We start from the raw sequence: 24765 nt of genomic DNA, 5'->3' as shown, positions 1-24765 counted from the left end.
CAAGCACACGCTCTGCCCTCATCATTTGCCCCATCTTTAGAGCAGTGACGGGCATCACCTTTTCTTGTAACACCACAAGAAAATGAGCTTCCATCACCCAGACCTATGGGTTCTGAGAATACCCGAATTCCACATCTTACCACACGGGGAAGCCTGCCCATCAGTAAAAAAGGCTTTGCGGCTCTGCTCACGAGAAGTGAGCCAGGGAAACTGAACGCCCAGGAGAGGAAGGAAGCTGATGAACGCAGCAGCCTCCTTGGGCATCTCAGCCCTCACACGCAGCTCCAACCCCTCACTGTCAGTGATAGACCCCACCTCTGCACACCCGAGGCGAGACCAGTGGCCCGGGGCGCCCACCTTGCACAAGGCCCACCTCTACACAGCCGGAGCCGGGAGGAGCCACCCGGAACACCCACCCCCTACCCTGGGTCCCACCTCTGAACAGCCGGGAAGGGGCGGGATGTGCTGCCCGAGATATCCACCTCCTGCCCAGGCTCCGCCTCGGCCCCCTCGTGAACGCGGAGCACATCTCCCCGCGCAGTTCGGCTCCGCGCCATCATCCGCCCCGCCCACCACAAAATGGCGGCCACACCCTGAGGCGCTGCTCGAGTCCGCGTCTCCATTAGCTGGTTTAGCACACGTGATCCAGCGCCAGGCGCTGATTGGCCAGTGCCCTGAGGCGGCCTTGCACGCCGGTGAGACGAGGAACCGCGAAGCCGCTGCCCTGAGGGCTCTGTTAAGATGGCGGCCGCAGGGCCGCAGCTGACATGGTGAGCGGGTTCTCCTCTCCCGAGCGGCCCGACCGGGCGTGCCTGAGGCGCGGGCGGTGGACACGGCTCCGCGCTGCCCCGCCGAGAGCAAAACGCTCCGCGGCCCGGGGGGAGGGGGGCGGGCTGGGTTCCCGCCCCGCCGGGTGCCGCCCCGAGGGCGCGTGCGCTATTCCCTCCCGCCGTGGATGCGGCTGGAGTGCGAGCGTTCTGTGGGGGAGCGCTGGGCTGTGCGTGGGTGTGCTCCCAGCTGAGGGGCTGTGAGGTCCTGTAAATCCACGGTGTGGACTTAGGACCGGGATGTTGATCGTGTTTCTAATACGAAAAGCCCTGCAAATACGTAATTCGGCTCTTTAACCCTAGAGAGGCGAGGTGGGTTAGAATTAGTTTGTGAGGTAAGACGTAAATAAAATCTTTGTTCGTACCTTTCACAGTAGCTTAGGGAGGTTGGGATTTTATAAAACCTGTACACTGGAAGGGCTATGTTTAAAAAAAAAGAGAAGACAGTATAGAAGGTCAGATCAGCATAGAAGACAAGAACAATTCTTTTCTGAAAAATTAAAACCGCTGTATTTTTCTCAAAAGTTCCAGCGATTTCAACCTAAAGTTTGTTTTTGATTCATGACCATGTGAAACTCATCAGAATTTCTCTCACCATACTTAGAATTGATATCTTGTATTAATGAAATTCTTCTTTTGTACTGTGAAGAATATATATTTTACTGTTGAAAAACATAAGGGTTTCTTACATAGGTAATTTCCGTAAAGAGGAAATCTGGAACCACTGTGTAGGTAGCCTCTTTTTTTTAATATAAATGAATTCTGGTTTTTTTTCTCAGGGGCAGATGTGGCCTTTAATTTTTTGGTTTGTTTTGCAATATATTTATTTTATATTTTTTTTTATTAGGGATATTACACCAAAAAATGGCCAAGAAGTATTTTTCTCCCATGAACTTTATGAAAAATATTCCTTGTCTCCGAGCCTCTCTGAACTCTGGCATTTATCAAACAGGTATATTATGTTATGTTATCATTTTGTGGTTTTTGTTATAATCCTGTGGATGCATACCCATACTGTTTTGGGGAAAGCTGCATGGTGTCTGGCACACAAGGATTTGTTACTGACTCCTTGGGCCAGCTGTTACCCTATGCTTTATCTGTTGTGAAACCTCACAAAGCAGGAGTCTAGGTTGAGTCCTTTGTTATTTTGTGTCTTATGGGAGGGTGTTTGGGGATAGAGGTTGGGTTATTGGTTTTTTGGGAGTAGTACTTGTTTTTTGCTTTCTCTTACATCCCAAAGAGGGATGAAGTTTCACCCACACTCTTAACTGGTCAGGGTAAGGGTCCTGTAACCCGTGAACCAGCCCTTGTTTTGTTCAGAAATTCATGGCTATCTGTCCATCCAGATCTTCTCAAGCTTTAGAAGGGCAACAGTACTGTGCTTTGAAATCCTTTTTACTTTTACCTTTTGGAAGTAGCCAACACTGTTTGCATAAACCACCAGTGTCTTGAGTGCAGTGGAAATGTAATTAATTCCTTGAGTAATGAAGAAACTGTATAGAACGCCAGCTGAAGACTGGGAAATGAAACTGTGAACCCAGGTGGTACAGGTTGTGTTGTTTGTGTAGTTTTGATGTCCTTTTTATATTTTCTTAAGTTGAGGAAGTAGAATAACATTTATTTCACATAGTGAGAAGTGTGCCTCATGCTGGATTTCAGCATTTGGAGGGCTGTATTTAGACTCTTGGCTTAAGAAGTTATTAAGCTGATAGGAAGGTGAACATGACTCCTGGTGCATGAACCTTCACACTAAGGAATGTGGATGGGAAACCATGTAAGTGGGGAATTTAGCACTTGGGGAAATAGTTTGTTCAAAAGGGGAATTACTGTGTTTTTATGAACTGACAATGAGAATGTGCATTTGAGGGGGATACATCACAGGGGTGTTACATCACATGACTTCATCCTACATCTTTAGCTAGAGAAGGCTGTTCTGGTTAATCTCTATTGGAGCAGCTTCCCTTGAATTGGCAAGGTATGAGCTTGTTACTAGTGCACCTGATACTACTGTAGGATTCTTCCTTAGAAGAGTTTCTGGAGTGGACACTCAAAAGAGTGGGATTGTGGTCAGCTGTGTGTGATTCGAGTGGTTTTACAGCCAGAAGAAGCCAGAGAGGTTGCAACTGGAAAAAATCAGAAATTGATGGAACTGGGCTGTGTGGACAGAGTCAAGAGGAAGAGAAATTAAACCTGTTGGAGCAAGTGTGAAAGTAAAAGCTGGAGGAAATTAGCCAGTTTGGGGGGATTTCTCATAGATATTTACTAAAGTGTATGTTCTCTTGGTGTAGAAGCTGTGAAGGCAGGTTGCTGATAAAACGAAGGGGTAAAATTTAAGCTGTCAGCTCAAATAAAGTATAATGCTGTAAATATGGAGAGAAAGGCTCTGTCAGATTATTTTGGTTTGCACCCCGATGAAGACTGTGACAGCACTGCATACTGAAATGATCTTGATGTGCTGCCATTTCATTCAGTGCTGAATATAGCCAATTTAAGCTGCTAGAATTTCTTGATGTTCTTGCATTGGCATATCTGAGTCAGCATCTTGTTGCTGCTACAGCTTAATTAAATTTGCCAGTTTGTGCCACAAGGATGGACACATTCTCATATTTAGAGAGACAGCTGTGAAGTGTTATTAAGAACTGTGGATGTGATACTGCTGGGTTTGAGTGACACTTGAGATGTTTTCTGCTGCTGAAATAGTATCTTAAAAATATGCTTTTTCCAAGATCAGCAGTTAATGTTCATTTTGTTAGCCTTAAATATTTTCTCTCTTAAGTACAATTATTTTAAATAGACGAGGGCTAAGCCGGTTGGCCTTTGTATACTGGAGTTGTTTTAAGAACCAGCCTTAATGTTCCTTCTTTGTTGTCAGAACAGCCATGCCCCTTGCCCTAGCCTACTACTATTTGTGGTGACTGCTTCCAGCATTGTTTAGAGTAGAAAATAAAATGCTTGATTTGTGTACTCTGTAAGAATTTCTTCATTGAAATCTGGAATTTCTATTGTTACAATGAAGTAGTTTTAATTTCCTTCTTCTGCAATGAAAGAAAGGCTCTTCCTAGTTAAGTCTTTCTCCTTCACTGTCAGAACTGACTTACAAGTCTGACCTTTCTGAGTGCAGACAGTTTCTGATCAGTGGTCATCAGTGACTGAAATGTGGAGATTCTTTATCTTTTCATTAAGAATGTGTGTTTCCAGAACAAAGAATCTGTTTCATATTCATGTTAACACCGTTTTGTTTTTTTAAAAAAAGAAAACCCTACCTTTTTTTGTTTGTTTGTTTTTAAACCAGTTGCAGACCTGCTGGTGGCACTAAGGGTTAGTTTGTAGGTGAAGTTTCAGAATGAGAACAGTCCAGTGGCACAGATAAGAATTGGAATAGCAGTGTCTCTCAGTGCAGTTTAGGCTTGCACAGCTGCCTTTATTGTTTCTGACTAATACTAGTATTTATGTGAAAACTGCAAATTTGTTAATTTGTTACTTTTCTTTCAGAGAGGCAAAGAAAAATGTGGAGGCATTGACAAACTCATCAGAAAACAGACCGACTTGTAGCATGCAGGCTCCAGATTCATTTGAGGTGGAAAAAAGCCCAGCTAATGATCATCCTCTTCCAGAACCCAGATTCCCCTATCCATTTACCTCTTGTTTGTCTGAGAAGGAGCAGAAAACATACTTGTATCTGATGACCAAGTTCTCAAAAAAAAGAAACCATTTCCAGGTTAATGCAGCAAGTCAAAGGGAATTTTTCACATATATGGTAAGATATGTACATATGAACACCACAAAGGGAGTCACACATTTTCTTTTCTTACAAAGAGTAAAGGAAAAGGGGAAAATTCATTTTCACTTCAATTTGTCATAATTAGTCATAGAATTCATGGTATTATGAAAGGTAGTAAAGGTTGGAAGTATTCAGGATGATAATATTTTAATATTTTTAATAGAAATAAAAAGTGTATTTGGTTATTTCATTGAAATTGGGGTTTTGTGGCTTTTTTGTTTTGTTGGGGTTTTTTTAAGTGATCTAAACAACTGAGGGTAAGTGTAGATCTTTGACAACTGATTAAACAGCCCCCCACCCCCCGAAAAACCCCTTTTTTTCTGAGGAGGAAGTTTAAAGTTGTCCTTGCTGTGATTTTAGCATTTTGTACTGGCATGTAGCAGTCTTAGGTAGTGTTAGGCCGTGGATACATTTTGATGTGATCTTTGCCAGCTGTGGGAGCTTTGTTCATTAGCATGGGAGGGCCCTGTGTGCTGCCCTGCTGTGCTCACACAGGAGAAAGGCTGAGTTCATCCCTGCTGTGAGTCTCAGCAATGCATTTGTATAGGCCAGCTTCATGTTAGGTGGGAGAATCATTTTAGTTGAGTCCTGTAAAATGTAATTAATCAGCAAATTGTTTTGAGCCATTGCATTTGGTTTCCCATGCTTCCTTATTAATACTAATTTCTTTGTTTTATGCTGTAACAATGGAAATACAATTTCCAGGCACATCAGTAACTACTATGTTGTTGTTACTTAGGTTATAATTTCTCACGAAATCTGAACTCAGATAACTGTGACTTTGCCGTGTAAACTTCATCAGCCGTGTCTTGTAACCTTTCTGTTTATAAATCACCGCATCAAAAGAAACTTGCTGATTTCTGGGGATAGTGTTTTGTTGGTTTGGGATTTTTTTTTTAAGGAAATGGGCCTTGCAAAATTTTTTTTTATTTAATTGAAACTGAACATTTGCCAAATTGAGCAGCAAGTGGAATCTATTCCATCCCTCATTTCATTACTTGTACTGTCTCTCTGGAAATTTTGCTGGTTAGATATCTAGCATAGAGGACTCTGTTTTGTCTTAAAAATAGATTTTTCCTTCCCCCAGCAAATGAAAGAAGTAGTAAACAATGAAATTGCAGAATTTATGAAATTTGCCCAAAACGCTGCAAAAAACTGTGCCCAAGATTATGATGCCATCTCTGAAGATGCACTACATTATACTGAGGTAATTACCAATGGCATGCTTAATTCCAGCCCTTCTTAAAAAATTGTCTTGGAATCATGATTAAGATACATAGAACTGTTCATGGGATGTGATGTTTCCTGACCTTCTCCTGATTTTATATTGGGATGAGATGGGGAAGTGGCCATTTCTCTTGCGCTGTGTGTTGTGGCTTGGCCCGTGGTTCGTTGGTGCCGAAAAGATGTAATAGAAGGGAAATCACTGCTTACAATACTGCAAAAATATTTATTCATCAAATAAATAAATAATTTCCTTATGTTTGGGAGGGGAGAAGCTGCGTTTCAAGTGTGCGTTTCCATTAACAAGTTGCTCCTAGATACACGGTGCTGGACAGAATGTTAAGCTTTCCTCCACAGGAAGGCTTAGTAGCGTGTTCTAAAGTCATTGTAATTAGGGATTACTCACACTTTAATCATAACCCTCTGCAAGTTCATGCTGTGTTAAATATCCACTTTGATGATTCTGAGATCAAACATGAATTCAACTTCGTGTATCATTCTTGGGTTTAGAGCACATTTTAATGAACCTAAAATCTGGAATTTTTTCCAAACTTTCCCATTAGGGGATTAACACAGAGTTTGGGCACATGTGAAGACAAACAGCTTTTGGGTTTTTTCCCCCTAAATATTGGGATCGGCTTTGCAATTTTATATCTTGTCATCTGGTCACAAAATGTGTCTCCAGACTTCAAGTCCTATTTATTGTTAATACCCTGACTTAAAAATGAAATAGAGGCCCATATTTTCTTTTAACCAATACTTGCAGAAATAACTCATTCTAGTGACTAAATAAAAACTAAATATCCTAAATGCCTAATTCAGGTATCAAAAAAATTATGTCAAGTTGACATGATAGCGAGTTTTAAGGCAAATGGAATCATCCTATGCCTTTACCTTTGTGACTTCTGCCTAGGCCTAGTGTAAACTGGGTAGGAACACAAAAAAATACTGGTTCCTCTAAAAGCCACAATAAATAAGCTAAAAAGAAAATAATTACCTGGTTTAACACAGTTCAAGCTGTACTCAACTGCATGTTTTTAATGATTGGACTGAGCTGTGTGCATACATTGTCAGCCTTGCATATGAAGGGCTGAGGAGAATCTGGAATATATTGCAGTTCTCAGACCAGCGACTGTAAGAGTATTAAAGATCTCTACTGGTATCTGCAAGTTTTTAAATGCAACTTGCGATTGCAGAAAAAACTTTTCAAAATTAAATTCTTATGAAAGATTCAAATGCATAAATTATTTTTTTCTTTTTGTGGTAGGAATTGCTGCGTGTGTGTATTGGACATGTGCAGAAGTACCCAGAGTTTTACACCCTCCAGGAGATCATGAGTATCATGGGAGGAAAGTTTCATACACAGCTGACCTTTAGGCTGGAAAAAAATCTTCTTGCAATGGTAGCACCTTATGTACACATAATGGGTTTGTGGGTTTTTTTAAATAAGTAGAATTACATTGGGATTGTGTCATGCAAGGATTAGGATTTTTGCAACTATTATTCAGTTCTTGAGTTAGGGGTTATAATTTAAATTATTAATTGAAACTTAAATAAAATTATTTTGGTAGTAAGGCTGTTAACCCTTTTCACCAGATGTTTGCCAATAAAATGATTACATTAATAGTATGTTTTCTTATATCACATAACTTTATAATGCACTTTTGTACGTTCCTAATATTTTTCCTCGTAAGAAGTGCTGTGAAAACTGTTTTCTGACACTGCTTGATTTCCCCAAGGGTACAGCAAGACATGGTAAAACAGATTTCCCTTCCATGCCTGTTCAGCTGCCCACAGATTATAGCACTGTTACGTCTATTATAACCCCAGAAAAAAAGGCTCATGTTATGCATAATGTAAGTAACCTTTTATTGTCATCTTTAAGGCATATTTTGTACAGAGTGCAATCTGATCCTTTTTACATGTTGAGCAGTTTTTAGATTGCATTGCACCATTAAATAGCTGGTATTTCTGTTTGTGTTCTTCCACTGTGAAAATCAGGGAGTGTTTGTTCTGTAGAACTGAGTTTTTTGACTGTTTATTCCAGATAATTTTTTATCAGCTAACTTAAGGAGTTTTTTCACATATCAAAACCCAAACTTTCAACAGAAGCACTGTAATTTCAAAGACATTTGCTGAAGAAAGGAGCAGAGGTGATGCAGGAGAATGTTATAAGCCTCAAGAGATGTTAGAGCTATAAACAGAGCACTTCTGATGGTGTCTCAGGTGGCAGAAGAAAGAACATTGCTGGTTTTTTCTTACTTCTCTCATGGTCCTCAGTGCTCCTGGGCTCCCATTATCTTCTTAGTCCCTGATGATATTCTTCAACCTCATGAGCATTGCCAGCCTCCTTCCTTCATGGAAATGTGTACTTGTAATATTAAACAATTCTATCATTTCAATTTTGAATTTGTATTCTTGATGGTTTTATATTTGTTTTAAGGTTATTCATATGTAACTGGTATTGAAACAACTGTGCAATTTCAACCATACTTCAATATTAGATGTCTCTTTTGTGCTGTTACTGAACTCATAAGAAGGTCTGTAATAGATAATTGTGAGTTAATCTGGTTTGGAGGTTTTTCTTTGCTTCAGTGCACTCCCATATTTCATGATTATCTAAATTCCTATTCAACCTAGTAATTCAAAGGTATACAAATTAACTGAAAATACAAGTTAAAAAGACATATTTTCTCACGCTGCAATGTGAATGTATAAGATGCAGCTGAAAACCTTCAGAGGACTTTGCTTTTTCATTTCGAGTCCTGGCACTGTGGTAGTATTTGGACTTTTGGAGGAGTAAGGGTTGTATATATCCATTTTTGATTGGGTTCAGAGTTTTTCTTGTAAATTTAAATTTGAGTGTATTTCTTAAAAAAAGAACTTCTAAAGAAATAACTTTTTTTTTTCTCTTTAGGATATTAGTTCAGATTCAAATGCAGAAAAACTTGCTTTGAAATACTGTCCTCAAGTTGTTTTAAGTAATCAATCATTATTTACTTTACTGAATAATCATGGACTAAACTACAAGGAACAGTGGGAAATTCCAGTTCGTGTTAAAATGATCACTGTTGCAGGTATGGTGGGGTTTTGTCATAAAACTATGGGGGGTTTGTCCAAAAAAGCTGGAAAGCTGATCCAGAGTCACTTTTTCTACCTTGTTATTGAGAATAGGAACAACCTCTGCAGCTATCACCATAAACACTGAATTTGGACATTCAGCTATTTTCCACCTGGGGAAAAAAACTAAAACAAAAAAACAGTTAAATCTGGTTTTGCTTTTCAAAACTCCTAAGTTGTGCTCCGTGGAAAGGAAAAGGTTGCATGAAGCTGTTAAAATTAACAAGTGAACTGATTTCAGTAAACTAAAAAGCAGAGAAGTTCTGAAATTTTATGAAAAAGCAAAGAGCAAACGTTTTCTGGAATTAAAAAGATCTATTTACATCATAGTATAGTAAATAACGAATGAATGCCCATGAAGATAATTTTTTCAATTGCAACAGAAAATGTTTTAATAAACTGAAGAATTCATCAGAGTGCTTTACTTTAGTTGTCAAGCACTCCTTCAGTAATCTGAATATAGATTTCCTCCCTTACCTTTTTTTTTTTTTTTTTAACCACAGTACAGTTTATTCAAGTATTTATAATGTTTGTTGTGTTGGAATGTCCTTGAGTGCTTTCTGTAGCAGACTTACAGATAGTAAATAAGCTATCAAATACCTGCAAAATTTACAAATTTTGACTTTCCTACATGAAATTAAATTACTTTATCAGTAAAGATAATGCCTGATTCCTTTTGTACCAACATTACAGATTTTAAACTTAATTTTTGAATCCAAAATTAGCACCTAAAGGGCATTCAGGTTGTGTTAGAAATACACAGTGGTTCTTGAAGGGTTTCTCTGTGCTTTCCTTTTCCACTTTTCCCTGTAACCAACCCCTTGCTTTAATTTACTTTTTTTCCTAAAACAGGGAGACTGTGTTCACCATGTGCCTTGGCTTTCTCTATTGTGATGGGCATGATATTCCTTTTATTTTTGGGTGATTTCATATGTAAGTGTGTTAAGGGGTAAACAAAGGAGGAGTGGGGCAGTAGAGCCCAGACAGAGTTATTGATTAGAAGAGAAATAAGCTGCAGCCATCACTTGGGCAATGAGACTTAAAAAAAAAGAATTGACTTTGAAACAAGGATGAAAAAAGATCTTTTTGGAAAACAGGATACATTTGGTGATATGATGCTGTATAGGAAGTGATGAATCCTCAGTTCTTATTTTACAAATTCTCTACTTAGAACTGCATTTGAAATACGTTCAGCTATTAATGTAGTGTGTATTGCTGCTGCAGGATCATAGTAATTCACACTGTATCTGGACATACTTTTTATTTTCTGTTGCTGATGAATGAGAGGATCATTTTTCACTTCTTCTGGTGTGAATGTGCAATGGATTTGACTGTAATTGGAAGTTGAAAGATTTAGTATTTAAATTACACAACAGTCTTTCTTCCTTTCATTTAATATGTACTCAATCTCTTTTCATTCTTGAAAAGGTAGCAAACCAGCTAAAGTGGTTTATGTTGATTCTCCTCTGCTGAGAAAAGAAATGACAGTAAGAGAGAGGAATCAAATCTTCCATGAAATTCCAATGGATTTCCTAGCAACTAAAACATCTTATGTTTCGATTTCTGATGTATCGATGGACAAACCAGCTGAGGACAATCTGTTTCAGTGGGATGTATGTAGGTTCATCTGTTCTTAAAAACAAACAAAACCAAAAACTTGTGTTAAAATTCCTAAGTTGCTTTTTGTGTGATAATAAAGGAAAATTCAGGTTTTCTGTTGGTGGTTTTTCTATTGCTCAGTTACAGACCCTGTTAGAAAATGTCTGTCTAGTTCTTTTAAATGCTTCTACATGGGCATCTCCGCTTTAATGTTTACTTCAATAAAATGTATTTTGATGAGTTTGCTTCAGTGGAGAAAGTTCTGTGAACTTTTTCTCTGTGGAAAGGCCTTTCAACTCATAGGACCCCAAGATATTCCATGTTAAACAAGAAAAATTGTTTTTCAATTACTGCTCCTCTTTCCTAACAGTCAGATATCGATGGTAGAACATTTTTTGTGTTTTTAATTTAGCAATGTCTTATTTCTTGGTTTGTTTTGGGGTTTTTTAATGTTATTACTTTCTCATCCCTGTGTTAAGGGGTGTGCTGATACCTACCAGCGCAGGACAGTTCCTCTTCCAGATGACACAGGGATGGACTTCGATGATGATGTTACAGAGCTTGAAACTTTTGGAGCAGCTACCAAGCTCTCAACAACTTCTAAAATGGAAAGTACTTTTCCTGCAGTTAATAACACTGCTAAAATTTTATCTCATGGCCTGAAAATGGGGGTGAAAGATTCATCTGCCATAAACAGTGGAGATGAAGAAGAGAAAAACACCCTTTCTGAGCAAGAAGGTTCTGCATGTGCCAGTGTGCAGCTTCCATCATTAGATGGCATTCCATGCTTCAGCCCTCAAGAAAATTCACCTTGTAAAAGCTTTCAGTCAGTGGAGGTAGGACTGAACAAAGCACAACGTATCATGAGCAAGGAAGTGTTGGACAATGAAACAAAATTAAATCCTCTGTCTATTGCTCTGAGTTCTGAGAAAGAGCCTGATGCTGCACAGAAGAAAGAGATTTGCACTTCTTTATGCAGTAGTGACACAGATGAAGAGCGTTTGATAATTGATACAGAATGTGGAACCACTGCTTGTTGCAAACCAGCTGTACCAACCGCTGCTTCTTGTACATCAGCAGAGACTGCCAGATGTCGTTCCCCTACCCAGAGTCCTTTAGCAAGCATCACTGACTGCTCAGATACCATGGATCAGGGGAAAAAAGCCTCCAAGAAACCTCCAAGAAAGTTATTCAAAGAATTAGATCCTGTCGGGCAAATTTTGAAAATGCAAACCGAACTTCTCAAGTCCCATTCCCAAAAAGCTCAGGAGCCAGTGGTAAGCTGTGATAATTCTAATGCTCTGCCAGCCCAGGTGCCTCAGTCTCCAAAAACATCGGTGACCTCCAGCACAGAAACTGTGCCAGCCCCAGCCTCCAATCCTGCCAGCTCCTCTAGAAATACCTGGACTTGGCTTTTTGAGGGAGTGCAAAAGAGTAAGTGTGGTCATTGGGTAAGGAGGGAAATTTAACAGAAAACACTTTATCTGAAGAATGTGGCAGTAGTGCATCTGTTACATTTATTTAGAGATGTGACTCAGGTTACCAGTACCTCCTCCGTGTGAGGATTACTGTCTTGCACACAGAAGGGAGCATTTTGGGAGCTGTTTGTCCACAGAGGCGATTGTGAAATACTGTTTTACTGTAGAGAAACAAAAAATTCTTATACACAAGGTTTTTAAGCAAGGAAAATAACCCATTCCACTACCGAATGGTTTATTTGAATGGAAATTCAAGTATTTGTGTAGTCTGTTCTGCAAAAGTAGTTTGTCAATCAAAAATAGAATTATTTTACTTTTTTGTAGAATTAAAATTAATCAAATGATGCCATTAAAAACTGGAAAAAAATTGAAATTTGTGTGTCTTAAGTTTTGAGCCCTCTGGTTCAGTTGCTGTTGCTTAACTCCCAGCACTCTGTCCCTGAAGGCAAATGAGGATTCACTACAAGCCACCTCTCCAAGTTTTCAGTTAGCTGGGTATTGAATCTGTTCTACACCTGGACCTTAACCCAGAACTGCAAGTCTTGAAGATCCTGGGGACTGTGGACTTGGAGGTTTTCCTCACATGCTCACGTTGCTTCTCAGCTCTGTCCAACTGAAGTTAGAAACACTTAATTGTGTTAGGTAAATATGCAGGAAATCAGACAGGTGGTGTTAGGGCAGATACTGTTCTCAAATATTTAATTCCAACAAATCCATGCTTTTTGGTGGGAAAACATGTTTGGTATTTTCTGAGTAGGTGTGCATTTGATCATGTAGGATCTACTTAATCTGTAGGTTAACACAACTAATTCGGTTTTAGTTGACGTTGTGTTATCACTTCCTACATTTTTATTTATTTAACTGAATTTTAGTAATTACTAAGACCATGTCTCCTCCCTCAGTCTGAAAGGCTGAGAGGCATGGTACTTTATTTCTCTCTCTGTTAGAGTATAGAATTCAGATGTTTTATAATAGATTTTTTTTTAATAGAGGTTGTGAAACCAGTGTTGCCAGCATGCTGAAAAGTGACTGCGTAAGGATAGAAAGCATAATTCTACAATTTGAAAGTTCTATAGCAAGCTGAGAAACCTCTTTGCATGTCTGCATTCATTGTAAATAAAAGTTTTCTCTCCTTTGTGCGTAGTGACTGCAGCTTAAAAAGCAGCTTTTGAACGACATTTATACAAGAATGGAGTCTCACATTTGGAGTTCTCTCTATTTGTGTGAGAAATCGAATGATGTGGGATTATTTACTAGAGTGAACGTTTTCCAAATGTAATTATTTTTAATTTTTTTTTTAATATGTAAGTGACTTTTTTGTGCCTAATGAAGTAGTTTTCACCCCAGAATCAAAGGAAATGAAAGACATCCTACAGTAAAAAAAACCAACCCTAAACAAAACACCCAAACATAAAAACCTACTGCAAGGGAAAAAAGCTAATTAGCTTCATGGTAAAGAATGTCCAAGCATGCCATTTTCTGGGTTCTTCATTTTCTGTAGGAAAGCTGCCAAGTGAACTTCAGCTGCTTGAAGAAGACCCTTCAGAGTATCAAGCACCTGAGGAAGGCAATGTTGTGTACAAGCTCTTCAGTTTGGATGATCTGTTGTTACTCGTGCGTTGCAGTGTGCAGAAAGTCAAGTCACTGCCACGATACCAGAAAAAGAAAAGAGCCCAAAAGGTAAAGATTCTGTTTTCAGCTTTTTTTGGGTTGATTTTTTTTTAAAAACAGTTGTGCTCAGCTGGTATTTCTGGTATTCCCAGTCCTTGATAGCATTTGTGCTCTCACTGAGACAATTGGTACCTTTAATTGTGACTCTGCAGTGTGTCTTCTGGAAGTAAATATTTGCTAGACCAAGACAGGGAAGAATAACTTGTGATTTCTTTAAAGCTACTTGATTAGAAGATAAGGAAGAGTGATTCTCCTTTTTTTACTACAGTAGTATGCCTGGGTAATGGTACTCATGTGAAAAAAATGTAATTTTGAACTATTCTTAAAAGTTAATGGAGTAATTAGGGGTTTGACCCAAGGCTTTGAGAATGTTCATGAGCATAAATACTTTCAAGCAGGATTCAGCCTTGCTATCATGCCTAGTTAAGCAGGGAAATAGGAGATAAAATGAACAACAGAGAACACAAAAAGAGATTCTATTTGTTCTGCTTGAAAATACTGTGGCATTTCTTAGCAAATGGTTTATCTCATGGAATTAAGTGGTTTGAATGCAACTGTAATCGAAATACTCCTTGCAGCATCAGGAGAAAGAAATTTTATTCTGTAATTCTCAGTAATTTGTAATTTTTTAAAAGAGTCCTTTGAATCATTCAGCAAATTTGTTGTGGTATGTCCCTTCTGAGAATCCTAGAATTACATCAGGCGGGTGTTTATGCTCTGTTGAAATGGAAATAATCATTGTAACTCTGATTACTTACCAAGAGTCTGTGCTTACAATCTTATTTTGAAGAAATCCTATCTCTTTGCTATTGATCCGCTGCTCATAAATGCCTGGGGATAACTGCTTCATTATTTAGAAACCAAGCACTTGTTCATTCTTTTTTTTAAATTTCTGCTGAAATTTAAACTGTGGGTTGTCAGTGAGAACTGACAGTGCTTGTTAGGGTTACTTCTCTAGTTAGGGTAGCCTCTGATTTCAAATGAGAGTCCAAGCATTAGGTTCTAGTTTCAAGTGAGATTCTGACAGGAGTGATAAATGGCAGAATTCTGCTAACAATAAGCAAATTAGAAATGTCACGTGTTTTTTCTTAAGTTGCTGCAGAGGGCAGTAGAGCACAGAAGTGTAAACTTCAAATTAATTTAGTCACATGGAAAAATTACTAAGTAGCAGAATTTTATTATTTGTAAAAGCTTGCCCAGGCCTGTTTTTCTTTTTTCTTTGTCCTGTCCATTTCACCTTTCTCTATATAAAGTCTCTGTACTCCGAAGTTTGTACTGTGGATTTCACAGAATGGGAACCTTCAAACAAAATCTCAGAAATGTCTTTGTTGCTTCAGCTATGGTGGAGGACTGTGGTTATTATAAACTACAAAATATAGTTAAATTATGGATGGCTTTGGACAGTGAGTGCTAATTTTTTCTTTTATCTTCTCTTTTTCAGCTGACTCCCATATTCCTGTTGCCAAAACTTGAATACCAAGCCTACTACGGTGTTGAAGTTCTTACAGAAAGTGAGGTGTGCCAGCTGTGGACACAGAGTATGCTGCATTCTGAATGCTTATTTTATATTGGTAAGTTCGTGTGTTGAGTTTTTGCTTAAGACACATGTATGTGTGAGTATTGGTAGAATAACAGAAGACATACATATTTATTAAAGGTATATTCCATATGTCCTTTCTTATTTATCTTTCTATTTTTGTTTTTCGCTTCCATCTTTTGTAAGTTCTTTGTCTAAAATTTCTGTTGGGTGGTGAATGAGGATGTTCCAACTTTGGTTTTAGATAAATAGTGTCCATGTCCTTTAGAAAATGCTGTATTCATGTTTGTACAATGACATTTTCAAAGTCAGGAAAGTTTTTATGTTTATTGGGATATATGTTGTGTATAGAAATTGAAATTATAGCATATAAAGAATGTCACCAGATTATTTTAACAACCATTTTAATATATGGAGAGCTTGCTGATACCAATTATCTTGTAATTAATAAGATTTTAAAAGGGAAAATTTGCAACAAAGTGGTTAGTTGATATTTAGAATATGCTTGGTGCATGCTGCTGAGTGAGGGCAGTGCTGTTTGTACAGTGAGTGAGTATTCTGCAGTGGGGACTGCCTCACTTTCATGTAGAAACAAATCTGGGTTTTAGGGTTGTTATGGCAGCAGTTGTGGCCTGTGGTTGCCTAACCTTTCCACTTGTGCACTGAATTACACTTTTGCTGTTGTTGGCTCACATCAGAATGCTATTTTAGAAACGCTAACTTCTCGGTTTTAGAATTTTTACATACAAACTATGCAAGCTACCATAGAATTATAAGGATTATGTGAAATCTAATGTATTTGCCAATTGCATCGTAGTCTGCTCTCATTATTCAGTGGAAATTGTATTTCTAATTTTAAACTTTAAAAGCAATATTTGATGTGGTTTTTCCATTCCATAAAAAAAATCCTCATGAAGAGCTTATTACGTACAGAGTTCTCTACTTGTAACCGTATCTTAATGTGCAGTACAGAAACATTTCTTCTTTTTATTTTTAGCAAGCAGACCACTATACTGAGTGTATTCTGAGTATTTGTACTGAGGATATATCCAGCATACTGAACTGCACTGCAGTTGAGCTTCCTGTAGGAAATGTTATCAAAGTTTTTATTAACGCTTCCAGAGTGGCTAGCAGAGTGAGGAAGTAGTGAACTGTGGAGAGAGGGCTGATGTTTGCTAAGTGCACAAAGTGAAGAAGTGAGTATCTATCTAATCTCACATCAGTTACAGGATATATTGAAGGTATGGTTTGCGCAGGAGTTTGCAGACAGCTCATCCAGCCAACACCCCTTTTATGGAGGCTCTTGGGAATGTAGGAGAAAGCAGGCTGGGTGTGCAGGTATTGTTCCAATTAAAGAGCCACAGAGCTCTCCCCTTCCAGCACAGCTTTCCTCAGTGTGTCCCCTGTAGTTACCTGCTGGCTGTGGAACGGGCAGTGCCCTGGGCTGGCAGGCTGCACTGACCTGGCTTCCAGCACATCTCTGTTCCTGTGCTTGGGAGAAAGTGTCCTTGGGATTGGGTAACACTGGTTATTCCAGTCATGTTTGTTTGTCAGCTCCTGGATACACTCTTTCCAGAAGCAAGCCCTGGGGTGCGCAGGAATTCTCCTTTCGTGGGCTCTGAGGAGGCACAGGATTCTGTGGGTTGTCACTGTCCTGCACAGTAAATGGGTACTCCCAGCCTGCGGGGCAGATTGTTGATACTGCTGTGCAGTTTCTTAGAGAGGTAGGTAAAAAAAATACGTGGAAGTAAATACCCATTCTAAGAAAAAGCATCTACCATAGCCTTTAATAGGAAACTGTTACCATATTCTACTTGGGGAGGCTTTCTGCTCTTGATATATTGCAAGGTAGCTGTGAAATTCTGCCTTTCAGTTTGTGTGTCAAAGGGAGCTGTGAAAAATGCAATATTGCAAGTGTCCAGATTTACTCAGAGGGCTCTTTGCAGTAGAGAGCTTTGTCCTGAAACTCCAGGGACAGTTCTCGGGGGGTGATGATATCCTTGTGTTACGAGCAACTTAAAAAGGGGTGAATCTCTCATTCCCTGTCACTAATCTGATACCTGATAGTGAGACTATTGCAATGATGTGTTCAGTGTAAGGAGACAGGCAGAGAGCTTCTGAGATCATGCTGTAATTTGAATTATTTTAAGTGAAATGCTGTGCTCTATAATAAAATAATTTTTTAAATCAAACACTTTGTGAGGCCGTAGACTTACTGCTCTTTATAAATTTACCCCACAGTATGAGTGTGGAAGTATGGAACAACATGGTTTGAAAACTATGATCTTACTAACACAGTACTACAACTTGCATTCTTGCTCAGTTAAGCCTCTAATTTTAAAGTTTTGAGCATGTAGCAGACTTCAGTGTTAAATTGCATAGGTGTTTTTGGCTATTGAAAAAGCTTCATTCACTGTCTCAACCATCTTCATATTGCCAAATGAGTATGGACTAGAAGTTCTTTGGACCTTGGTCTTTCCCCTGTAATTGTCTGGTGGTGGTGTGTGTGACAGAGGGAGGATCTCAGCTCAGCCGTGACTCAGCAGCACTGCCAGCTCAGGGGTTGAGACAGAAAACAGACGTGTAACCATGGCCTCCTGCAGCAACTGCAGAGGGGAGATGAAGTTGAATTTTTTATTTAGGATGTTCTCAAAGCAGGTACTGATGATTTGCACAAAAGCAGAGACACTATCATCAAACAAACATCTTCCTCTTGCTAGCAAAGCACCTGGCTTGGTTGTTGATTTAAGTCACCTTGCTACTCAGATAGGAAATCCTGCATCTGCAAAGGCAGTAATTTCTGTGACAAGCTTCCCAAATAAGGCACTTGTACTTGATATAAGCAGTAAATAAAGTAGAGATAAGCTTTGCTGATTAATGGGAGCATTTTGCCCTGACCATTATTCACTTATTTGCATTAAGTGCCTAAGCAAAACTTTCTGCAAGAATATCTTACCTTCATATGAATGGAATAATATTGGCCTTTAAATTAAGATTATTTGAAAAATGGGTTGGAAAAAAGTACTTAGTGTATGGGTAACTTACTACATGTCAAGTATTTTCAATCAGTCACTTCTCAACTCTAAGATATCGTTATATAAATTAGGTGGAAGTAGTTCATAGATATTTTGTGATTATTTTTTTTTTCCCAGTTATGTTGTCAGTGAGTTTAAAAGTAGAGAAGTCTCTGATTTGAGGAGGGGCTGATGAGGAATACAGACCTCAAACAGATTTTATTTAAATTATATTTTTAATAATGACTTCAAGCCTCTTTTTGTAGTCAGCAATGCAGAATATGAAATTTAGCTGCTTAGTCTTGCACAAAGTACTGATATCAAGAAAAGTGACAAATATACAGTGTTTAAAGAAGTTGTCCTGCTGCATCTTTTTTAATTTGTTAAAGTGAGAGTTATTACTTAGTCTTCTTACACAACACATAAACTGTTGGTAATGGATAGCTTGGAATGTGAAATGCTCTGGTTTAGCAGTTTTAACTGTGCAATTGAAGCATTTACACTTCTTAAGAGAGCAGATTTGTAGTAAGACAGTGAATTCCGCTGAGTAGGCTGTGTTTTATTATGCTGCCTTTTCCTCATCCTGCTTGTGGGAGCTGAAATAGAATAGATTTTGGGGAAAACATCAGCATGAGAAAGAACCAGAAGGCAAGGTACAGTCATCAAATCCATGTCCAAGCTGTGCTGGCGATCTGTACTGCTCATCAAGTGAAATGTGGGCTAAACTGTCCTTGACAGCCTTTATTTTAAAAATGTGATGAGGAGAGCTTTGAATTGTTGCTTCTGACAGAGTCCAAGACAAATAGTCTTTAACACCTTGCCATGATCAAGGCCTGAGCTGTAAATTGTAGTTTCTCAGGTGAGGGAGGGTGGAAAAAATCAAGAGACAAAGGTCAGAATCCTCAGAAAGTCATGCAATACATCAGAATAGAAAAGCAAGTATATTAAACTCAAAAGTAGATTTGTTGTAAAAGATCAGCTTTCAGGATCTGTCCAGTAAGGAAGCAAAGTGATAAGGGTCGAATGAACCTGTGAAGATACAAACTAACTAAGGAGATTAAGGCAATGGCAAAATAAGGTTCTGTATCCCACGCATCACCCAAGATGTAAGGTTTGCTGGGGTCAGGCATCTCCTGGTTTAGAAAGACAGTCCAGGTACAGATGTCTGTACTTAAAGCAGCTGCACATTTTACTCTGTGTTATGGTGCAACATTGATAAATACTTTTCACAGTTCTATGCCAAAAGAGCAAAGTTTTGTATCCTTTTAAAAAGGCATTAGATCTGCAAATTAAGCTCTTGGATTTGTTTGGTTTTCTTTTTAGTGTATTAATTGTATTTCTTTTCTCAGGACATATTGATGCTTTTACATCAAAGCTTATTATGCTAGAAAAGATTTCTCCAGAAACTTTAAGAGAAAAGCTTGGATTGATTAAGTGAGTATTTTTAGTAAGTTTTTTCAGCAATGAATTTCAAACCCTAACAAGCATTGCAAGTTACTACTTCTACTATTTTTTTTCTTTCACAGGCCTGCAAATTCACTGAATATACTTCATCATATTTTGAAGAAGGTGTCTGAGTAAGTGCTCAATTCTTGTTCGTTGTATTTGTTTGCCACATTGCCCAGTTCATCCTGTTTCTTCTGTAGAATGCTTGTCTACTCTGATTTTTATTTCGTCATGTACATGGAATACTTTACAGGTTCTCTTAGGTCTATCATAGTATAATACAGTACTGTGTAAAATGTGCTTGGCATTGCAGGGCTTGCATAAATGATGCAAAAGAATAAGAACTTGGGGTTTTGGAACCGGTTTTTCAAGAAAGGAAACTGGACTCTTAGGAGCTGAGTAAACAGTTCACAGGAGTGAGGTGTAATGTTATGTATGTAGGCTGACATATAGAGTTTGGGCATTTGGGTTTTGTTAGTCTTTTTTGCTTAATTTGTAGAAATAACCCTGTTTGTGTTCACTTCTGCTCGCCTTGACTTATAGCAGCCTGTCTTTCTCTGTACAACATTGCTGCCTTTCTCCTGCTTCTTTATGTAGCTACTTCGAGGCTTTCAGACTGCAAGTGTCTTAATTTTTTTGTGAAGTGGGTTTCTTGCACTGAGTGTGAAGCCTCTTCATTCAAATTATGGAGGAGTTTCCTGCTCTTCATAATTTCTGTAGCTTCATGATTTGTGACTGAAATTTTTGATTGGTTGACCTTATCTTCCTGAAAACCTGTTTAATGCTGTGTGTGTTGAAAGCTTGTCTGTTCTGTGTGTTTGTGTCCACATGGGCATTGTTGTTTGTAAGGTGCTGGTTAAGGAAATACAGTTTGGCCAACATGGATGGTTTTCAGTGTATACTTAACATGTTTAGTTGAATATGATGACAGTGTGTACATTGTTGATAAATTAGTACATTATGAATACATTATAAACGCATTAATTAGTGTGTATTTCTCAATACAGTTTAACGCTTTCTTGTGCAGTCTTTTTATGAAACAGGGACTAAACATCTAATTGCATTAAGAACATATTAACTGTTCTGATCAGATTTTTAAAAAACCAAAAAACATTAAAATAATATTTTTTATTTTGAACTTTTCTCATTTTAGTTTGGAGGAGGGCTCTTACTTATTGACTCATGCTGGAGGAGATTCATCAGTTGCAATTTACAAGAGTTCTCTTGACAAGACCACGAGATCATCCTATAACTTGCACAAAGCTCACTGTGATCTGCCTGCTGTGCCTGCCACTCTCTCGGTCCCATGGGTACCCCTAGATCCCAGCCTCCCTTTGCCCTACCACATAAGTCATGGAAGAGTTCCATGCACCTTTCCACCTGCACCCCAGGAAGGGTGGAAACAGAAGGTCAGTATCTCACTTGATGGAAAAGCAGATTAGCAGTTTAGGAGTAACCTATTTCAGTCCCTTGGGGTATAGCTGTGTAGTTTATCTGTCATCTTCGGGGGTCAGAATTTTTTGGGGAATCCATCCTGCTTTGTAATTTATGTTGGTGAATAAGTGATGCCTATCATCCTTGGGAAATTTCCCAAAGATCCTGCTCTCAAGTCTATTATTTTTGAGGTAGTATGGCCCTTTAGAAGTAAGAAAATTTTCAAGCATTATTTTTCTTAGCAGAGACTTACTCATTTGTGTAAAAGCCCAGCACTGTGAGATAGTTTTTAGGTTGAATTGTATGTTTTAGCCACAGCCTGACTTCATATGAGGGCAAAATTGTTGTGCATCTGTTCCTAATTACCTTGTGCACTTTGGTTGCTGCCAGAAGGAAGTGCAGGCACGTAGACAGGAAAGAAGCAGGATTGGTCACTTCTCACTGGTGACTGGAAGACCAGCTGCGCCAGTCCAGATGTGGCCTGTGGGTCTATTTGAAATGATGTGAATTAGAAGGCATTTGTCTGAATGTAGTTGTATATGTTTGTGCTCAATGCAGATTGAAGATTATTAATTCTGGTAATTCTAGTTCGATTTTCTGACTGGTTGTTTTTTTGGGTTTTTTTAATTCTTTCACCATATGTGTGTAGATGGCTGGGGTGAAAGGACAATCGGACACACCCCATGAGGGAAAGCCAGTAGCTATGGAAACAAAAAGCAAGCCAGCTAAGCCTGTTAGAAATGAAGGTGTGGCTCCAAAGAAGCTGAGGAAGAATTTCTGCAAGCAAAGAAAAGTGAAGAAAAAGTGGAAAGCTAAATTCAACAAAACGCAACTGAAGTAGGAATAAGCCTGGAGAAGAAGAGGAAACAAAAAATCTGAGGTTTCTTGCAGCTTCAGAGGAGCCAGAACAAGCTGGCAGAGGAAATGGCTCTAATAGCTGAAGCATTCTCTAAACCTTTAACCCTTTCGTTTCTCAGGGTACATGTTTCAAGTGAAAATCTCAAATTCAGTCAGACAAAAAAAGGATGTGGCTGCAGCCACTTGGCTGGTTATGGGGAAAAGAGTATCTTTTGTTGGTCTGGTGATATTTATAGAAAAACCGCATCTTGAAGAGTGAAGAAGTGGCTGACGGCAACCTCTGATACCACGTAACGAGAAAAATAACTTTCCAGTTTTCCCAGTTTTTCCAGGTTCACTACGCATTTTTGTTCTCACATATTTTAAATATACATTTTATTTTCTGCATTGTCTATAAGGGGAACAACTTGGATTTAATTGTTTGTCTTTTTTTGACATGTGTTGTCTACCAGCTTTTAAATGACTTACAAAAACATATTTTTCTTTTTAGAATGGTGTAACAAATGAAGGACAAAAGCTGTGTTTATTTGAATAGTAAGGGCCATAGATTTGCATTAGGATACTTACAAGTACAGCTAAACAAGTAAAGTAATAACAGAAGAGCTGCTTTTTTGCATGTTTAAACTGCTATCAAAAAAAAGTAGAGGTCTTAAAGGTGTTCTTCAAGTCTTTTGTTTGGACAGAGGAAGTTACCAAGTATACATCTGATCAAGCATTCTTGTTCTTACTGGGACTTGATAGGATGTGTTTTAATGTCATGAGGGTAAAAATAAATTTTAAAATTGTTTACTGGAGTATACCCGTTAAAAAATCCTGAAGGTATGGATTTTTTTGAAAGCGGGCTTCAATAATGAATGTATATTAAAAATTGTTCTCTGTGAAATACAAAGCATTTTCTGATGTGGGTTTTTTTCCAACTGTTAAGGTATATTTATTCAGTTACTCACTTTATTCTGTTTTTGGACCACTGCTTGTTGTATCTGCAGTAATAAGCTATTGACGAGCTGAACTTGTGTTTGCAATTTACAAATAGTTCTGATTTAAAATCCTAAATGCCCTTAGTGACTTCTCATAATAGGAATATTTTAGCTGTGAGTCATTTTTGCCAGATAACTGACTCTGTCTGGGGGATTCAAGGCAGTTTTCAGTTTGTATATATAAAACTTTTTGCCGGACTTGTATGGAATTTGGTTTCCCAATGTGGTGTCATGTGGCAGAAATATATTGTCTATTTGTTCATCTCTCTCTATGCCTGTTACTGTACACCACTATATTACTAATGAGAGTGTACTAATTATAGAACTGTAATGGAGCAGCCTGGGCTGCTGCTGCTTGGCATTATTGCAGGACTTACCTCTGCTAAGGCTCCTGCAATTCTTTTTGGCCTGGTCATGCAGGCTGTCCAATTCTCTCTGAGTAGTGATTCATATGTCCCCTCTGCCTCCCTCTTCTCCACATTTGGTGTCAACTGCAAACTCAGGGAAAACTGATTCCATTACATTATCCAGCTGATGTAAAAATACTTAGCAGTGCTGGACCTGAGAAGCTCTGTCCATGTCCAGCTCAACTGATTCAGCTTTGAGCTACAAACAGCTTCACCAGGAATGGAAGAAAGCCTCTGAGAAGGTGTTACATGGCTGTGTGAGACCACTGTTGGATGTCTGGTTCTCTCCATTCACTGGTGTTTGTTAGGAGATGAAATTGATGGCTTTGTATTGTGTTCAGACAGTCTGAAGCTGGTTTTGGAGGACTGGAGGTGACGTTCTGACCTGGCATTTGAGGTGACTGGTTGGCATATGTGTAAATCCGTGGAACTTTATCAGTTCTTTATGGTAGTGAATTGGTTATTGGCTGTGAAATCTGACTCTTATTTCTGTAGTAATGAGAGTTTTAAACTTCATTTCCACTATGCACTGATGAACTGCTTCCATTCTCATATGTGACTGGCTAAATCTCTTCACCTTTTCTGTCTGACTGCAAACACTCTTCGGAATACAATAGAAGCTGTCTATGTAAAATATATTAGGAAAAGATTTGCTGCATTTTTTCTCTTCTAATGTCGCCTAGCAGCTGGAAGCACAGAAAACTGGGACCAAGTGACCAGTCATCCATTCTGGTGCTGGAAGGTGGGAGATGTCAACAGCAAGGGACTCTCCCCACCTCCATGCTGTGAAGTTCAGTAGCAGTTACTGAGCCATTTGAAGAGGTATTTCTTTTGATTCTGATTTGTTTGCTCTGTGTTTTAAATAGCAGCCTGTTTCCAAAAGAATATAAAAGTCAGTTCACGTGTAGTTTTCAGAATGCTTAGTGCTGACCTGCATTTAAGTTTGCTTTTAGTTCTGTTGGTAGAAATTGCACCATTTTCAGTCTCTTCACCTGTCAAAGTCTGACTGCGTGTGTAATGTTCTCAGATGCTTCTCTGAGAAGTTATATAACTAAGCTACTTCTTAATAAAATGTCCTTTCCTATAAGTGTGGGTACAGTTCTTCCCAGAAGCACTGCCATTGCTTGGTTAAACTCCTCTGTACTAAAAGTATATTCACCTTTCTTTTAGTTGCTCTTAAAATATATTTTTCTACAGAGATTCTTAAACTTTCTTTGCAAGCTCAAATTCTGTTCCTGTATGTCCAAATCATTGCACTAAAATGTTTTCAAAGATACATTGCTGTATTATCTATCCCAAATTAAATTTCCTTCTCAATGCCAGAAAATACCTTTGGTGGCCAGGTGACAGTCTGTTTAAGCATAAAGCATTTGAATTATGCCCTGCTTAGTG

The 24765-nt window shown here is 38.6% G+C and overlaps 1 protein-coding gene across 2 annotated transcripts; it reads left to right on the top strand.

The window, feature by feature from the left end:
* Positions 1-566: 566 nt before the first annotated feature.
* ICE2 (interactor of little elongation complex ELL subunit 2) lies at positions 567-24460 on the top strand. 2 transcript variants are annotated; one of them, XM_048318107.1, is made up of 15 exons: positions 567-770; positions 1675-1779; positions 4320-4584; positions 5696-5815; positions 7100-7234; positions 7572-7688; positions 8750-8909; positions 10381-10565; positions 11031-11985; positions 13531-13709; positions 15142-15271; positions 19601-19685; positions 19778-19828; positions 20851-21106; positions 21781-24460. In XM_048318107.1, the coding sequence occupies exons 1-15, from the start codon at positions 742-744 to the stop codon at positions 21970-21972; spliced, it is 2964 nt and encodes a 987-aa protein (XP_048174064.1). In that variant the 5' UTR covers positions 567-741; the 3' UTR covers positions 21973-24460. The 2 variants fall into 2 exon arrangements, with proteins under 2 accessions (XP_048174064.1, XP_048174065.1); XM_048318108.1 differs by lacking the exon at positions 7100-7234.
* The last annotated feature ends 305 nt before the right edge of the window (positions 24461-24765 follow it).

Source organism: Corvus hawaiiensis, chromosome 13 (assembly GCF_020740725.1).
Source record: "Corvus hawaiiensis isolate bCorHaw1 chromosome 13, bCorHaw1.pri.cur, whole genome shotgun sequence".
In the NCBI taxonomy this organism is placed as follows: Eukaryota; Metazoa; Chordata; class Aves; order Passeriformes; family Corvidae; genus Corvus; species Corvus hawaiiensis.
Note: the sequence above shows the minus strand (reverse complement) of the source record. Positions and strands in the feature narration are given on the sequence as shown.